Source organism: Etheostoma cragini, chromosome 5 (genome assembly GCF_013103735.1).
Source record: "Etheostoma cragini isolate CJK2018 chromosome 5, CSU_Ecrag_1.0, whole genome shotgun sequence".
Lineage (NCBI taxonomy): Eukaryota > Metazoa > Chordata > Actinopteri > Perciformes > Percidae > Etheostoma > Etheostoma cragini.
The window spans coordinates 7,943,244-7,966,187 of NC_048411.1; the positions used below are offsets into that span (position 1 = coordinate 7,943,244).

The 22,944-nt window shown below is 42.4% G+C and overlaps 1 protein-coding gene across 1 annotated transcript in view; it reads right to left on the minus strand.

Annotated features, from left to right (window-relative positions):
• The window catches only part of whrnb (whirlin b), a 95,004-nt gene extending 72,365 nt beyond the window's left edge, over positions 1-22,639 (minus strand). Inside the window, exon 1 of the mRNA XM_034871885.1 lies at positions 21,391-22,639. Coding sequence (XP_034727776.1) covers positions 21,391-22,092 — 702 coding nt within the window. The 5' untranslated portion in view covers positions 22,093-22,639. The remainder of the gene's footprint in view (positions 1-21,390) is intronic.
• Between the last annotated feature and the right edge of the window lie 305 nt (positions 22,640-22,944).

Genomic DNA, 22,944 nt, shown 5'->3' on the forward strand with positions numbered 1-22,944 from the left:
CGTAATGGAAAACCAAAAAAAGCAAGTAGACCCGAGGCGAGTCGAGTAGATACCACGCAGTGGAAAACCGCCATAAGTAGACTGTTGGCACTCAGCACCTCCAGCCTAAAGATACTGCAGTACCCCAAACACCATTTAAACAGAAAGTGAAGGGGACAAAATCATGGAAAGATTTATGTACGTATGCAAATTTTATGCAAGGCACTTTTTTTTACATTTAGTTATACTGTATAATTCTTGCCAAGAAAAGGGTGGGAACAGTGGTGGGCCAGTAAAGCCTTTTTAGACAGTTTGACTTGTCAAAGCAGGAAAAGCATACATACAATTAGTAAGATCAATGATGGTTGTATTCCATTTAGATGAGCCATTCCAGGGTTCTGGTATTATGCATGCTTACTTACGGACATTGTTTATAGAATGGGGTAGGAATGTTAATGACTAACCATTAACCAAGAACATTTTTTGACCGATAATACAGTCATAGTACATTCAGTTAAGCAGTTTAAAACAACAAAAGTTATAAAACACTTTTTGGCATGATAAAAGAAAAATTGGCTACATAATTTATTTCATAACTGCTAGTTAACTAGTACTAGTTACTAGTAACTCGCTAGTGTTAAATCTCCAGTAGTAAGTTGCGTTGTACAAGCTGCTCTTTTTTTCTTTTCGTGGCTCTCTTCTGGATGGTGCTTACAACAAAGAGCTACGTGACACATGTCACTATATTAGTAAGTACTTTAAAATTGAATCCGGCATCCTACACAGAGAATGTGCCAGGAAGACGCACAGCTTGCAACCTTGCAGGTGTGTGCAGTGGAGACAGGCTCAGGTATATGCTCTGTTGACCGCTGTGAATTTATGTCGCTCGCCCGGCACAAGTCCACAGCTGTGCACAGAACGCGGAAAGAACACTGGGATGCTTTTGCCTGCTTGTCGGTTTATAATTAACAAGGGTCAACTATTGGTCAGAAAAAAAAACTAAATGTGCACAATGGAGCCATCATTAATGTCAATAGTTACATCTCTTCTTTTCCTGCTTAATATCTCATAAAGTCTAACTCCATAGCATGCTGATTCTATTCTCACTCTGTCTCTGTACTGATTAGATCAAACTAGAGCCTTCTGTTGTTATTCTCAATCTTTGTCTCTGTGAAGATTAGGTCAAACCAGACCCTTTTATCTCCCTCTGTCTCTCCCTGATAGATTAGACTAAAGTTTGGTCTAATCTATCAGGGAGAGACAGAGGGAGATAAAATTGAAATTTTTGATTGAAAGAAACCTCCTGCTACACAGCAGGAAAACACCTTCGGTCTCCAACCCCCTGTTGTCTAAGACTAGGTTAGGTCAATAGAACTTGAATGCGAGAATTACACTAGTTACACTATATAATTCAATGGGAGTACATAATTGATGAAATCATTGTCCTTCCCTTGTAGCCTTGATATATTTTGTTTTTATTTTATTAATTTATTTGACAGGGATAATGTACATTAATTAACATTGCTGTAAATGCACTAGAATTAGCCAATAGGCTATTTTTCATCCGTTGTTCGTGAAGCCTGAAGCTTAGGCTTTTTTTAGCCTCGTCCTGCCAGACTCTCGTACATTCCATTTGTACAGAAAGTCTGGCCACTCTCCATTAACAATTTCCTTAAAGGCGGGTGCTCTGTTGAAGTTTAAAACTATTGGATCTGCCCCGAACCACTCTGGATTGGCCATTACCAATCGCTAACACTTTGTCGTGATGTCTCCGTAGCATCGCTAGCGTTCACTTTAGCCAACTTCTTCACCACTAACAAAGCAAGCTTGAAAATCAAACTTATCCCAAACCCTGTGGGGAGAAGACCCACAACAGCATGGGCACCAGCAAAACTCAGCAAACATTGTTCTTGCTTGGGCTCCAACTTTCGGATATTAAGCAGCGTTGCCACAAAGGACCGAATGGCTTCGCGCACATCTTTCTCCGCCACCATTACGAAGCCAGGCAAAATGCTGACCTGCTCAGCAGGAAATTAGTCAACTCTGCCTTGTTTTGGGCTCAAAACTATCTCCATCTTCAAATGCATCTCCAACATATACCCTGGGTTTGTTGTGTCTTTGGTCATGCATATGTTAGAAACATGCCATTTTGTTTTAGGTCAGGTCAGAATCTATCTCCCTTGAACCCATTTGTTTGTTTCTGCTTTCATGGCTATACTAACGGTACAGATTTTTATGTGATGTTTTTACAGGTTTACAGGTTTTACAACCCGGCATGGCTTTCAAACTGGGCAGTTGATAACAACACACAGGCCAAAACACAACTAGAAATTCTGTCACGGAACGAATATTTCAAGGGGAGAAAATACCAAGTCAGAAAAGGTAGAATTTCAATGAGGCATTTTTCCCTAATATCTGATGATGCAATGGGGTCATTTTTGGATTTGTTACAGTACATTGATTACATACTGGACCTTTAATGCCCTTGGTTAGTGAATGGGGACAGACTATTTTTTGATCCCGTTTGAATTAGACCATATGATGTCCTTCAATTTAAAGGATAATGTTGCAACTAAAGAAAGTTTTTTGTGAAAACCACTCAGCTAATTTAATCTCTTGTCTTGTATGTCCTGTCTTCTATTTCATTGTGATTATTTGACAGCCCTTATTTTAATGTGCAAGGACACATACTTATTACTGCAGTGGTTGTTTTCATAGAGGTGACAATTTACAATGCAGTTGCCAACATAGCAATTAACAGAAGAACATTATGGCACTAATTATGTACTGACCCATTCATTATTACAATCTATTATATGTCCACTAGTAGCAACACAAAGTGTTTACTTCAACCCATTCAAAGGCCATGTGTCCTCCAACCAACAATTAAATGTGGTTTCCCACCTCTGACAGAACATGTAAAGCAAAACACGTCATTAAAGGACATGTCCGATATTAAAAAGTGTTTTTTTCACAATTACAGCCCTGATAACCTTTTCAAGTATCAGGCTATTCAACAGATTCCAATAAAAAGCTTGACCCAGATACATTAGAGGGAGTGATGGTAGTCTGCAACTGGAGCTTCACTAACAAATGACAGAGAGAGAATGCCGTATGACAAAGAAATTCTCCGCAGGCGGGTCCATTGACTTTATTCAGTGTTGTATCATAACAGTGAATTAGAGGTTAAGGCAGACATAGCTGCTTTCTATTCTGGGCCCAACATTTCTGCAGGCTCATAGTCATCCAGTACTAGAGAGAGGCAAAGATCAGCGCCGTAACTGGCAGAGACGAGTGACACATAAGTGCGATTTGGGCTATATATGCATCCCCACGGTGCTTGAGCTGAGATAGAGTAGGTGGATGAGGAGCTCTCAGCGGGTAATGCGTGGGGATGGACGGGTGGGTGGAAGAAAAGAGAGAGGAAGGGAATTTTTGCTCTATTAAAGGTGGTGTATGAGTTTATTTTTAAGCTTGAGGTGAGGTGATGTATGGGACAATAAGGCAGTGCAGTTGTCAATGCTGGTCACTTGTTTGCAGGGGCCTCTCAAAAGGCCCTTCAGTGTGACTGAATTACTACTTCAGCCTCCAAGCAATGCTTATGCTAAAGTCACTGCCATTTTTTACTCTGCTTAGTCCAGAGATGAACCTATGGTCCAAAATGTTGCAAATGATTATGTCTGTCGCACTATAACCTGGAGGAAAAAACAGCCCATTTTAAACCATCTTTTTGCAATGCTACATTATTTGTTATGTCAGACTTACTGGAAATGTATGTGTTCAAAAAAAGCATAAAATTCACAACCAGGACATGTAGAAATTAAGGTTTCAAATGAAAATATGGTTATATGTGTATCTGGTATAGCTTTTACTTTTTTGCAGAGAACCAAGCAAAGGTGGTCTAATGCCACCCCAGTTTGTGATTTCACATAGCATACCAGAAGCAAAAGAGGCTTGACGCATTACACAGCAGCCTTGGTGTCTTTGTGTGTGAGCCGATCAACGCTGTTTTTCCACCACCCAACTTTTTTGACCTAGCGGTGGGTCAACTTCCAGATAACTGCTAAGTGTTGTCCAGCCATGCCCTTACAAACAGATGTCGGTTTGGCTCTGTGACTATCTGTCGGATTGAAAGTGCAACAACTCTTTCTCTAATTCTATCTTCATAACATTCACATAGATGGCAAGGCAGATTAAAGACACAACAGTCTCGCCTTAAACAGGCTCTTTGAAAGCTCTTTTTTTCCAAGACTCTGCTAGTCAAATGTTAATAATTTAAAAAAAACGGTATGGCGTCAGGATTATGTCACATCTCGCAAGCTCGATAAAACAGGCTCACGTGCAACTCTGAAATTTACTCTGAAATCCGTTGAGAGCTACAATAAACATACTGTATGTAACTTTCTGCCTTAAGGGGTCTCTTGATCAAAACAATGGATGGTTAACAGACTTGATGACGTTGGGAAGTTGCGTGGAATTATGGGAGTTGTAGTTTTAATTGTTAAACACCATTGTCATTTATCTGTTCATAGACAAGTTTACCCATTCAAGTGTATTCACATTACGTTTAGTAATGTTTAATAATGTCATTCTAATAAAATAACTGCAGTTGCCCCAACATAATTACGTTGTTCTCGATAAGATTTTTATTGGTAGCTGACCAGTTAGCTAGTGAACCAAAAAGCTATCATTAGCCAGGAGCTAATACCACACTATCACAATATACTTCAAATGTCAATGTCCCCTTTTGGATTTTTTTCAACACCGGGGCAGACGGATTTGTTGTAACGTTACTTAAGGAGGTTGAGAGACGGGTGTGGGTGGGGATTGCTGGGGGAATCTCTGGGACGGCAAGGACATTTGATGGCCGTTGTGCAGCCGCAGAACATCTTCCAGCTGCCCGGCTTTATCTCCCCCTTCCCTTGCAGTAATCTTAACTAAGCCAGACTAAACAGATACGTTTTGAGTTTGGACCCAAAAAGAGCTACATCTGTAATAGTGTGAATATCAATGGGGTAACTTGTTCCAGAAACTTGGGGCAAAAACTGCAAAAGCCTGATCACCCCACCGTTTAAGAGGACAAAAGAAACTTTACCCAGAGGTGTGAAGGTAATGCCAAGGCTTATGCTACGTCAGTCACTATGGCAGAGCATGACAACAGTATCTTTAGCGCCGACACCAGCAAACAAAGCCCAGACCTGTAACCTTTGCCAAAGTTCGACTCTGACTCTCCAACCAAACCCGAGGGAAAGAGAATAAAAATGCTTGCTGATTTGCAGAAAATCATGGCTGGCCTAATCAATGATTGTGCCGACAATCTGAAGAGCATGCTAAACCGCAACACTGCCAGCCTAGACAACTTCAAAAAATCCTTGACATCATGTTTGTGGGAATGGACACTCTGAAAACGGAAGTGAGGTCAGTGAAGGCAACAGGTGAGAATAATTTCCAGAGCATGTCGAGGTTGGAGTTAAGGCAAAGCAGAAAAATACCAGCAAAGATGGAACTTGTGGCTCTACGTCATTAAAGAAGATAGACAAGAAACAACAAAGCCAAAGTTGCCTGTATTTGTTGTGCAGTAATTGTTGAAACCCAGGCAAAGATCAGTGAGGATACTGGAAAGCATAAAAGACAGAAGACAACTATCATCAGCTTTTAAACAGATATATGAGCGACCTGGTGTGGAGGAAAGCTAAGGTCTGCAGCTTACACTTCAAAATTGCCTTAAAAGTGCAATATGTAATACTGACAGCTAGTGTTTAAAATAGTTACTGCAGTACCAATTCAAAATAATGTTAATGTCAGATGCTGGCCTTAAAATGACTCACCGCTGTCAACGACAGCCGTGGCCCGCTTGCCTGGTCCTTTGGTAATGTTAGCGGGGTTAGCATGGCGGCGTTAGCAAGGACCAGTCGGGATCACTTAACTGGCTGTGTCTCAATTGTTTTTGTAAGCATGTAAACAACTCAGGTACTACCTATATAATTCAATGTGAGCACACGAATGTTGAAATGATGTAAAATGCCCGTCCATAGTAGCCATGATAAATTAACCTGAAGCTAATGCCAACCTGTTCAGGAGGAAATTAGCCAACTTGGCGTCTTTTTGGGTTCTAAACTAGGGTGACCAGACGTCCCCGGTTTCCGGGTACAGTCCCCGGTTTTGGTGACCTGTCCCCGGTTGCATCTGTCCCCGGAAATTTCCCCGGTTGTTAATGTGAGCGACAGACCCAAAATTGGAATGAAAGAAAGAAAACATTGACCAAACGTAGCCGATAGTCGCACACCCTACACACGCAGGCTCAAGACAGCCAGAGCCAGCGCTGCTCAGAGCTCAGAGAGATTTTAGAAAGCCGTATTTTACGATGCGAAAAACACTGATTATTTACATGGAGTCTGGTGGGTTTAGCCAACGCAATTTCGTGGACGTTTGAAAAAGGATCTTAATCTTTAACAGAAAGGTCGACCTCCTTAGAAATCCTTTCCATAATGTTGTCAGACACATGTAGTCTGAACACTACGGTAAGCGTACCTGACTCATTTCCGTTTCGGGTGCTTGTGTGTTTGTCGCGTGTTGGTAGCGTGTTGCTGCTCACTAAATACCAGTTCAATTTGTTAGATTTGCTATCACAGCGGCTAACTGTCCGCTAAACACTTATTCTCACAGTTTTCGAACGGTGTTAGCTAACGCTACCGTACTTTAGCTTCGCTGCTAGCAGCTTTAGCTTAGCAGTTAGCCATGTCGTCTCTCTCTCCCTCTCCTAATTTCTCTTGCTTGGTGTGAGATGCCTCTTTAGCGGTAAGGGTTTGTGTAACAAGTGTAGTTTATTTATAGACATGGAGGCAAGGCTTAGTGAGTTAAAGGAACGGATCCGCACCATGATAAATCAGTCGTTAGTTACTGTAGCTAGCCACCCCCAGTAGTCGGTGCGGGCCGCCCTGAGCCTGAGTTAGCCTCTAGTTGCCGTCCCCCGGCAACTCCTGAGCAGCCAGGACATAATGGCTGGGTGAGTGTTCGTGGCAAAAATAGTCGTAAGCTATCAAAGGCCCCGGACCATCACCAGTGTGTCCACGTTTCTAATAGATTTTCCACACTCAGCAACACACCCGCTGAGAAACCAACTCTGGTTATCGGCAGCTCCATTTTGAGACTTGTGAAGTTAGCGAAGCTGGCAGACATGGTTAAGTGCATTCCTGGGGCCAGAGCGGGCAACATTGAGTCTTATTTGAAACTGCTGTCTAAGTATAAACATAACTAGAACTGCACGCAGTTTCAACGGGGTCCAAGCCTCCCCTTGCCAGTCGTCCCCAGCGACCCGGGGAGCGCACGAAAGCGGAACCCAAAGCGAACTACAGAACCTTTGCTTGGTCATGAAATGCACACACAATTACGTAGCAAAATTCTTCATACAACATGTTGTCGTGGCCATCTGGAGATGCTACACACCAGGTTTTGTGCAGATCTGTCTTCATTGTAGCGCCACCTGCCGGTCAACGTGTGTAATATTTGGTAGGTCTGGTTGGCTACCCACTGTACATCTACCCTGTTAATTTCAAGTAATTCACTTTAGTGGAAGTGGTTAATCTGAACGTTGGCCCATAGGCCACGCACACTTGAACCAATCAGTACCCCACTGTAAGGACCACCTCAGGAGTGGGCCTAGATGGTATCCATCAAATTTCGTAAAATTTGGATGAGCGGTTCATGAGATATAAACTTGTTTTATTTGTAGCGCCCCCTAGTGGCCAATGTTCGTCAAATTTGTTTCAGAGCCTCAGAGGGTCATAGCAAGTGATATTCTAAACTTTGGATTTGATAGTTTTTATCTTGGCCGAGATATGGCAACGTCGGTCTTTTCAGAGTTAGCTACACAAATTTGTATGTGCAATTTTTATTCTATAAATAATCTTTATGCAACTTTTTGTCAGGCCAGTCTGCAGATGCTATTTGCCAAGTTTTGTGCAGATCCATTGCACGGTCTAGGAGGAGTTCGAAAAAGTTGTTTTTCGAAAAATTTCGATTTTTCACGCATAAAAGTCTAGGCGGAAGTGGGCGTGGGCTATATCACGAGTTTCAGTTAGATCCAAGGAACGCGTGGATGTAAGGTTTTTTAATATCAGATGTACGGTTTGGGAGTTATAGGGCAAAACGCGTTTTTTCTGGTATAGCGCCACCTAGTGTCGGAAGTGGGGCAATTCTTTGCGCCTGAGGTCTTTGCGGAGTTTTGGACCAGTCCTGAAAATGGCGCGTTGCCACCATGTGCGGTTTAGGCTGCAGCGGCAGTTTTATGCGGAGAAGAAAAATAATGGAGGAGAAGAAGGAATCCTAGCGAAAACAATAGGGTTCCACAGCCCTGCTGTGTGAACCGCGTATCAACTTGCGATTACCGCGGTGCACGCATCCTCGGGCTTGGACCCCTAAACACAGTAAGATTGTTTTTCACGTTGGCGTTAATGACTCCCGGTTACGCCAAACGGAGGTCACTAAAAATAATGTTGAATCGGTGTGTACATACGCAAAGTCAATGTCGGAAACCGTAGTTTTCTCTGGACCCCTGCCAAATCTAACCAGTGATGACATGTATAGCCGCATGTCATCCTTTCGCCGCTGGCTATCGAGGTGGTGTCCAGATAATGATGTGGGCTTTGTAGATCACTGGCAGTCTTTTTGGGGAAGACCTGGTCTGATTCCGAGAGACAGCATTCACCCCACTTGGGATGGAGCAGCTCTCATTTCTAGAAATTTTGACAAATTTATTATTGGACCTAATCCTTGACAATCCAGGGTTGGGACCAGGAGGCAGAGTCGCAGTCTAACACACTTCTCTGCTCCTCCATTCCAGGAGTTACCTAGTAAAACCCCCATGGTGACGGTGTCTGACCCCCGACCATTGATATTATTTAAATCAAAGGCAAACAGTTGAGAAGCTGTGCATGAAAAAATCATAACAATTAATACCACAAGTGCACAAGAATAGGAGAATTAAACATGGACTCTTAAACATCAGATCTCTCTCTTCTAAAGGGGTACTAGTAAATGAATTAATATCAGATTGCAATATTGGTTTATTTTGTCTTACTGAAACCTGGCTGGGTGATGGAGAATATGTTAGTCCAAATGAATCCACCCCTCCCAGTCGTATTAATGCTCACATTCCTCGAGGCACAGTCCGAGGAGGTGGAGTTGCAGCTATCTTTAACTCTAGTCTACTAATCAGCTCTAAACCTATACTAAATTATAACTCATTTGAAAGTTTTGTTCTTAGTCTTACACACCCAAGTTGGAAATAACTGCAACCAGTTCAATTTTTTAGAGTGTACCAAGCACCTGGTACATGCTCTGAATTGTTATCTGAATTTGCAGAGTTTTTTTTAATTTAGTGCTAAAAACGGCCAAAGTTATTATTGTAGGGGATTTTAATATTCATGTGGACGATGAGAATGATAGCCTTAGTACTGCGTTTATCTCTCTATTAGATTCAACTAGAACAACTTATTTGAGGATTTTCAGTCAGGATTTAGAGTTGAGCATAGCAAAGAGACAGCACTTGTGAAAATTACTAATGATCTCCTAATTGCATCCGACAAATAACTCATCTCTGTACTGGTTTTATTAGATCTTAGTGCTGCATTTGATACCATTTACCAATATATCTTATTACAGAGATTGGAACATGTAATTGTCATTTAAGGGGCTGCTCTAAGCTGGTTTAAGTCTTATTTATCAGATCGATCCCAGTTTGTTCATGTTAACGACGAATCCTCTGTGCACGCCAAAGTTAGTCATGGAGTCCCACAAGGATCTGTGCTCGGTCCAATCCTGTTCGCTTTACATATATGCTTCCTTTAGGCAATATTATTAGGAAACAGTCCATAAACTTTCATTGTTATGCAGATGATACTCAATTTCATTATCTATCTCTCCGGGGAACCATCACCTTATTGTGGTGGAGAAGTTTGTGTGTCCCTATACTCACAAGCGTGGCTGTGTATGTAGGAGTTAGCCAGGCCTCCCTCTCTCGGCTACAGCTGGTTTAAAACGCTGCCGCTCGTCTCCTTACTGGAACTCGTAAGCGAGATCACATCACCCCTGTCCTTGCCTCGCTCCACTGGCTCCCAGTTACTTTTAGGATTGATTTTAAGATTATGTTGTTTGTTTTTAAAGCCCTCCATGGACTAGCTCCAGTCTACATAACTGAGCTGTTGAAGCCACATGCTCCTTCAAGATCTTTAAGGTCAGCAAACCAGTCTCTTCTTGTTGCCTCTAAAACACGGCTGAAGAGTAGAGGGGATCGGGCTTTCTCGGCCGCAGCCCCGAGACTTTGGAATGAGCTGCCTCTACATGCCAAACTGGCCCCCAGCCTTCCGGTTTTTAAATTGCGACTTAAAACACATTTTTATTCCCTGGCTTTCAATACAGCATGAGAACTGTATGTTGTATTTGTCTGGTGTTGTATTCTGTCTATTTATTGTTCCATGTCTATGTACAGCACTTTGGTCAACCTGGTTGTTTTTAAATGTGCTCTAGAAATAAAGTTTGATTGATTGATTGAAGCCCCCAGCTGAGCGCCGCCAATTTGGGAGTTTACCCCGGTGGACGAGAGGGTCGCCTTGTGCATATGCACAAACAACTCTGATTGTTGTTTGTGCATATGAACCAAACAAGAGTTCGGAGTATTCTGCCATCTTGGAGACCTTGAATGGAGTCCTGTTTGGGGCTCCAGTAGGGGACGCCATAGTTCTGCTGGGGGATTTCAATGCAGAAGTGGGTGATGATGGAGATACTTGGAGAGGCGTGATTGGGAGGAACGGCCTCCCTGATCTGAACCAGAGTGGTTGTCTGTTGTTGGACTTCTGTGCTAGTCATGGATTGTCCATCACAAACATCATGTTTAAACATAGGGATGCTCATAAGTGTACGTGGTACGAGAGCACCCTAGGCCAAAGGTAAATGTAAATGTGCTGTATTTATATAGTGCTTTTCTAGTCTTAACGACTACTCAAAGCGCTTTTATATAGTACAGGAAACATTCACCATTCACACACATTCATTCACTGTGGCCGAGGCTGCCGTACAAGGTACCACCCGCTCATCAGATAAACACTCACACATTCACACTCCGATGCGCAGGATCAAGGGCAACTCGGGGTTCAGTGTCTTGCCCAAGGACACTTCAACATGGGACTTGAACCACCAACCTTCTGATTGGCAGGCAACCGCTCTACCTCTGAGCCACAGCCGCCCCCAAGGTCAATGATTGATTCTATAATTGTTTCATCTGATCTGAGGCCGTATGTTTTGTACACCCCCCCCCCCAGTCGGAGCTTCTTGATGTGGCTCGGGAAAGGGAAGTTTGGGGTCCCCTCCTGGAGCTGCTGCCCCCGCGACCCAATACCAGATAAGCGGATGAAGATGGATGGATGGATGGATATCAACCCTGATGAAACTAATCAGTTAGCTAAACTTCAAACGCGCCTTCAGGATATTACCTGTAAAATCCAGAATAGAATTTAAAATCCTTCTTCTCACCTACAAAGCTCTTTGTGGTCAGGCACCATCTTATCTTAAAGAGCTCATAGTACCATACAACCCTACAAGAGCATTGCGCTCCCAGAATGTAGGGTTACTTGTGGTTCCTAGAGTCTCTAAAAGTAGAATGGGAGCTTCTCTCCTGTGGAATCAGGTTCCAGTTTGGGTTTGGGAGGCAGACACCATCTCCACATTTAAGATTAGGCTTAAGACTTTCCTCTTTGATAAAGCTTATTGTTAGGGATAGCTCAGTAGAGTCCTGAACCATCCCTTAGTTACGCCGCTATAGGCAAAGAGATAACTGTTGTTGTGATTAAGCACTATATAAATAAAATTGAAGACTCTCTCAATTTTTCTCTCTCTCTCTCTCATATCCACCTCCTCTAGACAGAGGGATGGATCTCTCTCTCTCTCTCTCTCTCTCCATCTCCTCTAGACAGAGGGATGGATGTCTCTCTCTATCTATCTCTGTCTCACCCACCTCCTCTAGACAGAGAGATGGATCTCCCTCTCTCTCTCTCTCTCTCTTCCCATCTCCTCTAGATGGGATGGGATCCGGTTGGGGAGAGTTCCAGCCTGACCAGGCTCCTCTCTTTACCCTGTCTCTCTTAGTTATGCTGTTATAGTTTTAGACAGCTGGGGGACTTCCAACGTGGCCTATATACAATACGTATGTAGTCGAGTGTACATTCATCACACCGGGAACACCACAATGGTTCTTAATCTTTTTAATTTGGTGCGATCACTTGTCAGAGGAATAAATCATGTATATTGTTTTAAAAATGCTCAAAGCATGTATTTAAGTCACTTACTTCTTTTTCTTGTTGTTGTCCCTTTCTGATTGTTCTGTATGAACATTAACTGTCACCACGTTCTGCGATGACATGTTCATCTGGCTACACTCTGTGGTGCCCAACTACGTCCCGCTGTGCCTTGTAATGCCCACAGTGCCCTGCTATGCCATGAACTACTATAAAGAACTGCTACAAACTACTAAATTTTTCTACTTTTTGTTATTTCCACTCTTCATTCTAAACCGCAACCGGCCCGTCAGACACCGCTTACCAAGAGCCTGGGTCTGTCCGAGGTTTCTGCCTAAAGGGAAGTTTTTCCTCGCCACTGTTGCACTGTTGCTTGTTCTGGAGGAAACTACTAGAACTGATGGGTCATTGTAAATTCTGGAGTGTGGACTAGACCTACTCTATCTGTAAAGTGTCTCGAGATAACTCTTGTTATGAATTGATACTATAGATAAAATTGAATTGAACTGAATTAATTGTACAAAGAATTAGATATAGCGTATAGAGATTTGTGCATATGGTTGTAAAACATGTTCTAGCGTTGTGAATAAGAGATTAAAATTATTTCCCGTGGAACATTATTCCATCTGCTGACTTTTAAGGCAAAGGCTAAATAATAATACATTTTATTTATACATTGTGACCCATTTGGCCAAAATTTGTTCTTTTCAGTTCAGTTCAATTCAATTTTGTTTATAGTATCAATTCATAACAAGAGTTATCTCAAGACACTTTACAGATAGAGTAGGTAGGTTTCCCTTTGATGCTTTTCCATTAGACTTTGGTGAAAGAGACTAAATAAACCTTTCTTTATTTATTTTTTTTGCTGTTGTGGCTACATCAATACAATTATACGCCCACCATTACTCAAGTTAAATGAAATTAAAGAGCTATGTCATCCAATCATGCCCTCAGGGATGCCCTCTGGCCCCAGTCACGTGACTTTGTTTATTTACCCACACATGGAACACCGCAAATGAAAGAGGGTAAGCCAAGCCCTTCTGCCTTCACGTGAGTATTTAAAGTTATGGAGATTATGATAAAAATGCCCTGTGAATAGTAAACAGAAAAGCAGCTTGGGCTTGTAAGGTTATATTGTGCAGCATCACCTTATATTAAGGTAAAATGCTTCGTTATCAAGCAAAGCTAATGACTGCCTATGTTGGTGAAGGAGGCTAACATAGCCACGTTATGTCCGTAATTTGAGTGTGCGTTCTGTAGAGAAGAGAGAGGCTCAGATGTGATGGTTTGGGCTCTTGAATCACTGGCTATGCGTTGTTTACAGTCAGTATATTGCTTTTTTCTAGATTATAGCAATAGCCCCTCCAAATGTCTGTGCACGTCCCTGAGTAGGAAGTCATCCTGCATATGCGTGTTACTCTGTTGGCTGGTTGGACGTGTGTTCCAGTTGGGTGTGACCACCTTTCTGTTATGTTGAATCCTCGATGGTCATTAAACCAAGTTTGAAGTCAAACAACTTGTTTCCATTCATGCAAACTTTCAACATGGTGTCAGAAGAACTTTCCGGAATTTACATGGACGATGATTTTAGGAGAAGACGATGAATAGCCGGAAGATGGAGCGACTGAAGGGGTAAACAGTCAACATGGCGGACAGACCCACTTGTTTTTGGCGGTAACATTGGTGAAAACTGACAGATTTGTTTTTAAAGATTATTTTTGGGGCTTTTTCCCTTTATTAGAGTTGACAGCCATGAAAGGGGGAGAGCGAGAGATGAGGGAGGACACGCAGCAATGGGCCACAGGTCAGACTTGAACCCAGGCTGCTGCAGGACTCAGCCAACATGGGGCAAACGATTTTACTGGGTGAGCTAGAAGCCCCAGCTGACGGCTTTTTAAAACAAGAATATGACATTTTTATCAAGGCGGCACACATTGACAAGCTGGTCCGCACTCAAGAATGCATTCTTCTCAATCTAGCGAGACCAGAGGCAATTGAATGGCAACAGTCTTTTGCGTATGCAGGGGAAGTGAGGGAGCCTTATGAGGACAGAAACATTCTTGTTCCTGCAGAATCCAAAAAGGATCCGGAATTCCTCAAGAGGAAATCTTGGGACATATGCAAACCTCAAATCAATGTTACAATGGAGAGACACAAGGTCAACACACAAAATCAAAAGGCTGGTGAGACAATTGAATCATATTTCGGTGATTTAAGGATTAAAAGCAAAAAGCTGCAATTTTGGAGATCACTATGAAGAGCTCATTAGAGATGGACCAGCCTGTGGGATTAATAATGACAATTTGAGAAATGTGTTACTACGATAGATGCTGTAATAGTAATTTGGTATTACCTAAGGCTGTCTCCATCTGTCAAATTCATGAGCTGACTTGAAGAGCACACTAGGACACTGTCTTCTCCACAGCACACTCTCACTAATGTTGATGCAGTTCAAGCTAAGTACATAAGAAAACAAAGGCCTGAGATAAAGATGAAAAACCAGTAGGAGAATACTGTAATAAATGTGGGGATAGACATGCATCTCAGAGAGACCAATGACCAGCTTAGTGCCATGTCTTTGGCAGATTTAACTTGACACTTGACCAACCCTCAATGCTGACCACTTTTAGCACTCCTTTTGGTCGCACAGATTTTTACAAATGGGGTGTTTCAGCGCTGCATGGAGCAGATCTTTGCTGAATGTCGCTGTGCCATGATAGTCAACAACAGAATTATCGCAGGCTAGAACATGGAAGAATTTGACGCCAACTTGAGAAAAGTGCTCTGTGCCAGAGAAGTAAACTTAAAGCTTAATCCGCTCAAGTGCAGGTTCTGGCTGAGCCAGGTCAGCTGTTGGACATGTTTTCACGAAGGACGGTCTCACAGACTACCCCTCCAAAACAAAAGCAATTTGTAAAACACATGTTTTGCCCACCTGTTTTATCGTACTATGATGTCAGTAAGCCGGTGACACTTACCTGTGATGCTTCACAGTATAGGCTTTGCATGGTTTTGCATGTTTAAATGATTACATCTATGGCAGGCCAATGATCATAGAAACCGACCACCAGCCCCTTGTAACCATTAGCCCATGTATGCAGCGCCAGTAAAACTTCCAAGAACGATGCTAAGACTTCAGAAGTACAACATCACCCTCATCTACAAAAGTGGTACCTGCACCTGGCTAACACTCTGTTTTAAGCGCCTAGGTTTTCCACAGTTCAGCATGTTGATGAGGAGGACAGTTTTGATGTGATGACAATCCACTACATAGCCTTTTCTCGCTTTGAGGAGTTAACATACAGTAGAGGACCCAACCCTGCAGATGCTCAGCACTTTCATCACACACAAATGTCCTAGCAAACAGTGCTTTCTTCTATATGCTGTTTGACCCTATTTCTAGTTTAGAGATTAACTAACTGTTGAAAACGAGCTCATAGTGAAAGGGCACAAAGCAGTCATTCCGTTGTTGCTACAATAGGAGTGCATTAGCATCAATGTATTCAACAATTGTTGCTGTAATTCTAAGCCAATAATGTGTGTTTAGGTTTTAGCAGTTCTCACCGTAATTTCTCAGTCGATAGTGTGTCTGTCCGTCGGGTGGAGAGGAAAGCGAGGTTGTTGTGTTTTTAGTGGTTCCTAAAGTCATTCTAAGCCGAAAAACTGTGTCTGTCAGTTGGGTAGAGAGCTCTAAAAGCAGTGTTTTTTATGACTGTCAATATAACCATCATCTAACATTAGCTACTCCGCTGTGCTGTGAAGTAATGTCAGGCTATGTGAGACAAGCTACTAACAACATTGTTGTGGATGCTGTGGTCTCAGCCTGGCAACTCAAACTACTGCAACAATATGTCAGCCTATTTTAGAAATAGAATGCAATAATATGTGAAGAGACAGAAGAACCAGTCCCTACATTCTTGTTTAAAGATAATTACTTCAAACAGTAATTATTTACTGTTATTTACTGTGGTTGAGGCTGCCATACAAGGTGCCATCTGCTCATCAAATAAACATTTACACACATTCACACGCCAATGGCGCAGCATCAGGAGAAATTCAACGTTCAGAGTCTTGCCTGAGGACACTTGGACTTGGGACTGGATGGGGCAGCACACTCTGTCTCTGAAGGTACAGATTCTGGTGTGGGGAATAGAGAGCAGGCCAGTGTCTGAAGACTGCAGGTTTCAGAGTGGAGTGTATGGATAGCTGAGGTCGGAAAAGTACTGTGGGGCCAGGGTAAGGATGGATTGTTAGGTGGTGGATTTTATATTTAATGCAGGACATGATTAGGAGCCAGTGAAGGTGGATGAGGGTTGGGGTGATACGTTTTGGACACATTGGAGCCTGTCTAGGGTATTGCTGGGACCCCAGACAGGACTCCATTGCAGTAGTCCAAACAGGAGGTAATAAAAGCGTGAATGAGGGTTTCTGCTATGGAGTTTGAGAGTGACAACTGGAGTTCTTTTTAAGATGAAGAAAGGCAGATTTGGGTATGGATTTAATATGAGTCTGGAAAGAGAGGATTGAGTCTAGGATTACACCAAGATTGCAGACCTCTGAAGATGGGCAGATAACGGTGTGTGTGTGTGTGTGTCTGTCTGTGCATGGGTGTCTGTGTCTGTGTGTGTGTCTGTCTGTGTGTGTGTAGGAAGTATATTGAGTTAAATTGACTGTCACCTCAAATCTCCAGTGCCAGATACTTTCCTTAACATGTACATCTATCAGTTATCTCCCCTCTCTCTTTCTCTCTCCTCCAGACAAATTGTCAGACAAATATGTCATTATTTTTTTCCATGTCTGCAAAATAAAGTCACAGGAATTAGCTCCCCCTATTTTTTTTATTTTTTTTAGCAAAATACTACTACTGCCACGGTCTAGACTGTAGCTTATGTCTGGGGCTTTTATTGTGAAAGGTAAGAACTGAAAAACGCTGTCTTTGTCAAGTTGGAAACAGTACAGGTTGCCGTCTATAGATCCTCCTGTTGTTGTATTATGATCCTCACAAGTCATCGACACGTGATGCTGAGAAAAATTTACCTTGTTTGGAATAAATTACGTTATTTTATCGCTGAACAAAATTTGCTTTCTGAGCAAAAGTAATCTTGAAAGAAACAACATTTTGAAAAAATATATTGATGTGTGAATTTATGTTTCTCTCACACACACACACACACACACACACACACACACACACACACACACACACACACACACAATATTGTGACAACTGTTCTGCTTTCTGATCTACTGTAGCTACAATACTTGTCAGGCTGCTACTCCACATCAGGGAGCTGATTCCCATCGGCTTGCCCACACACTGATGCATGTTATCTAGAACATAGGCTTTGAAAAATGGAGAGCTGTGTTCTAGGACACTTGACAACAGCAGCATCCAGCAGTTTTTATTGAAAAAACAGCTAAGGGAGCCAAGCAGTGAACAAGGTTTGTTCTAATAACAAGCGGTCACATCATGTTGGCCTCATCAAACTGACAGCAAAGGATAACTTCACCTATTGAAATACTTCCTCTTCCATCTGGCATGGAGCAATCTAAAAAAGAATTTCTATTTTTGGAGCTTGTTGAGGGCCTGATATGCTAGTGAAGTCATTTGGTTGTGATTATGTAATGTTGTTTCTCAACACACAAGTAAAATGCAGCAGTCATTGTTGGGCGGCTGTGGCTCAGTGGTAGAGCGGTTGCCTGCCAATCTGAAGGTTTGTGGTTCAATCTCCGCCCCTGCAGTCATTGACGAAGTGTCCTTGGGCAAGATACTGAACCCTGAGTTGCCCCCGGTGTTGCGCATTGGAGTGTGAATGTTTATCTGATGAGCAGGTGGCACCTTGTACGGCAGCCCCGGCCGCAGTGTGTGAATGGTGAATGTTTCCTGTAGATGTAAAAGCGCTTTGAGCCGTTGTTAAGACTGGAAAAGCGCTATACAAATACAGCAAATTGTTTAAAAATAACTTCAAACAATAGCAAAGGTTAGAGAAACAGCACACTTTTGTGAAATATTATATTCAAACAAAATATGGCATCAGTCTAGATCAGAATATTCAGATATAGTATTTAATCAAACAATAAATCTATTTATTAGTTCCATGAAATCCTGTAACGTATTCCAGTTAAATATAATCCCACCAGTTCCTTCAATTAATAAAATTATTAAATGGATGGGCCCTCGCTTCTCTGCATGCTTCTTGCAACCGTGCATTTGCGAGGCATTCAGACAGCGCAAATCATCACACATGAAGAGGGAACTCCCTGCTGAGTGGGGCACTATGACCAAAGTAAATTTTGACCTATAAATGTCCTCAGGCCTGGACACTTGTTCAATTTCGGCCAAATTGGACAATGTACACTAAAGTTACAACATCTTTATTCATCAATAAATGCCACACCACGCCCACACAACGGCCACATCGTTTGACAATTTTTTTCTTCTTTTAATAACTTTTCATCATTAAGGTCTTTAGATGACAAACCGAATTTGAAGTTGATCTGATGAAATCTCTGGGATGAGTTTGTTAAAGTTTAGCACCTTGACTTTTAGGCCTACTTCCTGTTGCCACTATGGGGGCGCTATGACTCATTTAGCGCCCCCTAAATAGCGCATTTTTAATGAGGTTGGCATTTTCCAACAAAACACATTCAGTCTACCAAGTTCCTCACTTTTCTTTTACCTTTAATTAAGATCAGCACTCAATGCGCCTTGACTTGACCTGTTGCTGTAAGCGCTTTGATTCTGAATGATTTGTCAGCCCTTCAAAAATGTACCGAATTTGCTAGCCTTACAGCTGCTAAGAAATTGATTGCAACTTGTTGGAAATCACCTCATGACTTGTCTATTTGTACACGGACCCTTTCCTTTTTGGATGTCATATACAGTATATGGAGCATTCTACAGCTCGCATAGATGGAGCGTCACAAATGATTTTGGACTCAACAACATGGCTGAATCATTGAAATCGATACTGTAGACCTGTGCTTTAGCCTCCTTTTTTCTGTCTGGGCATGTGTTTGGTCCCATATGCCTTATGTCTGTCTCTCTGTCAATGTCTTTTGTTTGTTTGTGTGTGTTTGTGTATGTCTGTTTTTGTATGTATTACTGGTAAGCTGTGGATTTCATTCCTACTGTTGTGTTTTTATTAGGTCTCCCCCCCATCTTACCTCTCTGTGTTTTTCGTTCCTTGGACGCGTTTTTATGTCTCAGTGTATTGTTTGGTAATTATATGATAAAAATATTTAATCACAAAAAAACGTTTCATGTGGCGGGGCAAATTTTGTTGATACACATTCCTCAATGAAGAGTCTCCTGGTTTAATATTCTATCAGAGTATCTAAAAAGAATTCACAACTCTTTTTAGGGAAAGAGAGGAATCGGGAAAAGAGAGACAAAGAAATGAAGCGAGAGAGAAAGACAAAGAGAGTCAAAGGTCTGACTCTCTTTGTCAGCTTGTCGAAGCTGAGTTTTCACAGGCAGCTTCTAAGGTGGCGGGGCAGAGTGATTCAATCAATCCCCAGGAGAACAGCAGTATGAGCGTAGTCCGCTGATGGCTGCGAAAAGAGCCCATACTCACCGCTCTGCTTGTTCTCCATTAGCAGAGTTTGAGTCAACTTTTGCAGTATTCACACATGCTACATTTCAAATCACGAGGAAAATAAAAGAATTTGATTTTCCTATAGCCTACTTAATGATACAACTATGTATGACTATGGGGATGTTAATATAAAACAGCTAATATTTGTGAAATAGACAGCTCAGCAGACATTTTGCGGGGCTGACAAAGAGGCGACTGGAGAGTTTTCACACCTTCTAGAACAAATATCTAGATTAATCTATAGATTAACTTTAGGATGTGGTATCCACATTATGCTAAACTATGATTGTCTGCCCGATCAGAGGTGGGACCCTAAGGTTATTTATTTTAATTTTGTAACTAAGGACTTAAATAATAACAACTAGAATCTTTCCACTTTTGTGTTGTGTTATGTTTGGTAAAGCCATGCATTGCCAGACCTATCATCACAGCGCTGTGCAGTAAGGTCTGCCCACCACAGATACATTAGGTTTAGGGAAAAAACATTATGGGTTGTTTGCATTTCTCTAAACCACAATAGTCTTGGGCGGCACTTAGCGCTGCACGCAGCAATGGTGATAGTGCACAATAGTTTTGGGAATAAACTTCGAAAGAAAGTTTGAGGAAGGAAACATGGCTAACATCAACAAGAATGTTTGTAGTACTCCCCAAATCTTTAGATAACATTTTGCAATTAATACAATTAAACGAACTGTCCTGATTGACGGAGGTAAAGCTGGATTCAGACCTGGATGACATCTTGACTTTTTGAAGCGCCAAGGCTATCGTAGCCGTGATACGTACTTTGAGCTGCGTGGCGCGAGAGAGTTGATTGCAATATATGATCATAATGCTAGATGGGAGAAATTCCCACCCATTGGACCTTTAAGCAGTCTAAATGAAAATGGGTTCTATGGGTACCCACAATTCTTCCCCTTACAGACAAGCCCACTCAATACTATTTTCAGCTATTCTAAAAATGGTTTGTTTGAATATTTTTTTCCCTACAGTCTTGGAAATGCATAAATTGGGTATGACTACAGAGCTGAGAGTCTTGTGGATTTATTTATCACAGTTGTATTAATTTGTGACGTTTTCCCTAGTTGCCGTTTCATTGTAGTTAGACTTTTTTTTTTAAACTGGACCAAACTGTGTAATAGAATGACCTGTTGTGGACTCTAGGGTTATCACAACCTCATTAAATTTGACAAACACAAACTAGACCTATAGTTGTCCTAGGTATATCAATAATAGGGGGGTTTCTGAGCACTTGTGCTCAGGCTAGCTCTAATATTATAATCCAATAGATTTGAGTTGGCCATGGAGAGATCTAATCTCTAATAGATGTAAAAACCTAAACACAGAAGTCTGGTGGGAGAAAACAAAGATGGAATCACTTCAATTGTGGAACTCAAGTAAGTAGGCTGACAAGGCTATGTTATTCACTTTAAACAACGTCTTTCACGTGGAGATTAACCAGATGTCGTTGCCTAATTAAGAGATAACCACTCAAACTCGAGCACGTGCACTGCATAATATCCTACCTTCACCGCTTCTACGTGAGTGACATTGTCAAACAATATGTTGTTCACGGTCACTATCTGGTCCCCAACCCTCAGTCCTTCTCTCTCGCCCGAAGATCCGGGCTCCACTAGGGACACGTAGATCCCCACGCCGTGCTCCGACCCCCCGCGTATGCTGAAGCCTAGACCCTCGTGGCTCCTGGAGCGCGTCAGGTTGACTTTGCGCAGTTCTCCAAAAGGACCCTCGAAAAACGGCGGGGCAATGGAGGCCGACAGGTCCGCGGCGGCGCTGAAACCGTCCGGACAGCCGGAGGTGAGGGGCTGCTCATGGATGGTACTGACATATCCCTGCAGAGTTGAGTCGCCCTCGTCTCCAAAGACCTCCACGCTGCCGTTGCTGGGGAGCAGCTCTGTCTTCAGGTAAAGTCCCTCGGACGTGTACTGGTCGAACAGCAGCTGGTCGGACCTCGGAATGACCAGGCGAAGCATGGGCAGCAGCTGTCGTTTGCCGGGCGTGTTGAGAATCACTTTGAGAGTTTGGACCAGGTCAAAGACGTTGCGCTTGGCGTGGTACACATTGAGACAGTGGATGAACTGCTCTCTCTCCAGATCGCTGAGCAGCAGGTTAAGAGCGTTGTGGAGCCTCCGGACGTTTGCCGAAAGCGCACGGCCGCCCGAGTTCACCGACGTGTTGATCGAAACGCGCTCCAGATCCGCGCTCATCCTACAACATACCGGGGAATCAGTGCATCATATAGAGCCGGTAGAACGGACCAATCATATTTTTAAGCGATGTTTAAGTCAAACCTCCGTTTGAAAGCAAAACGTTAAATAGCTCACCCCGCATCTGGCAACTTCAACAGGTGACCGGGGATCTATACGCGCGTAACGGCGCTGAAATGCGCTGCACACGGTGTGTCAGCTAGAAACAACCCATTGTCCCAGACGATACTTGCATTCTTCTTGCACTGAATAAATAATATGTTATTTAGTCTTTTCATTCCACGTAGAACAAAAGCTTTACCGCTTCCTTCACCGGGACGAGCTTCAGCGATTCAAATAGTATTCGGTGTAATTTGTGAAACCCAGCAGATCCAGATCCATGGAAGGCTCCCTTTGTCCTTGCGAATTTTAAAAATGTATATGACCTTCTCCATGTTTATTTTGTCCACAGAACAAACTCTATAGTCCTTCGGGTTTACTTGGACGGAGCCTGATCTGTGCGCAACTGGCAGGGAGCGCTGATATGGATGCTCTCAGAACCTCCGTGTATAGGAAATGACGTAGGTGTGTGTGTGTGTGTGTGTGTGTTGCTTAGAAACTGACAACATTAGTCACCCTTATTTAAATGATTTTTTTTGGCAATGCAATGCCATGCATTGTTGAATGAAAATAGGAATAGCAGGAGTTTAAATTACAAATTCCATTTCAAAATGTCTTGGACAAAAGCAGTTGAATCCCTACAGGACAACTTAAAAGCATGTGAATGCAATGCTTTGGGTTTATCTTTAAGATGCACCCAAAACATTGGATTCATCATTAACCCAAAGCAATGGATTCACAATAAAGGAGGTT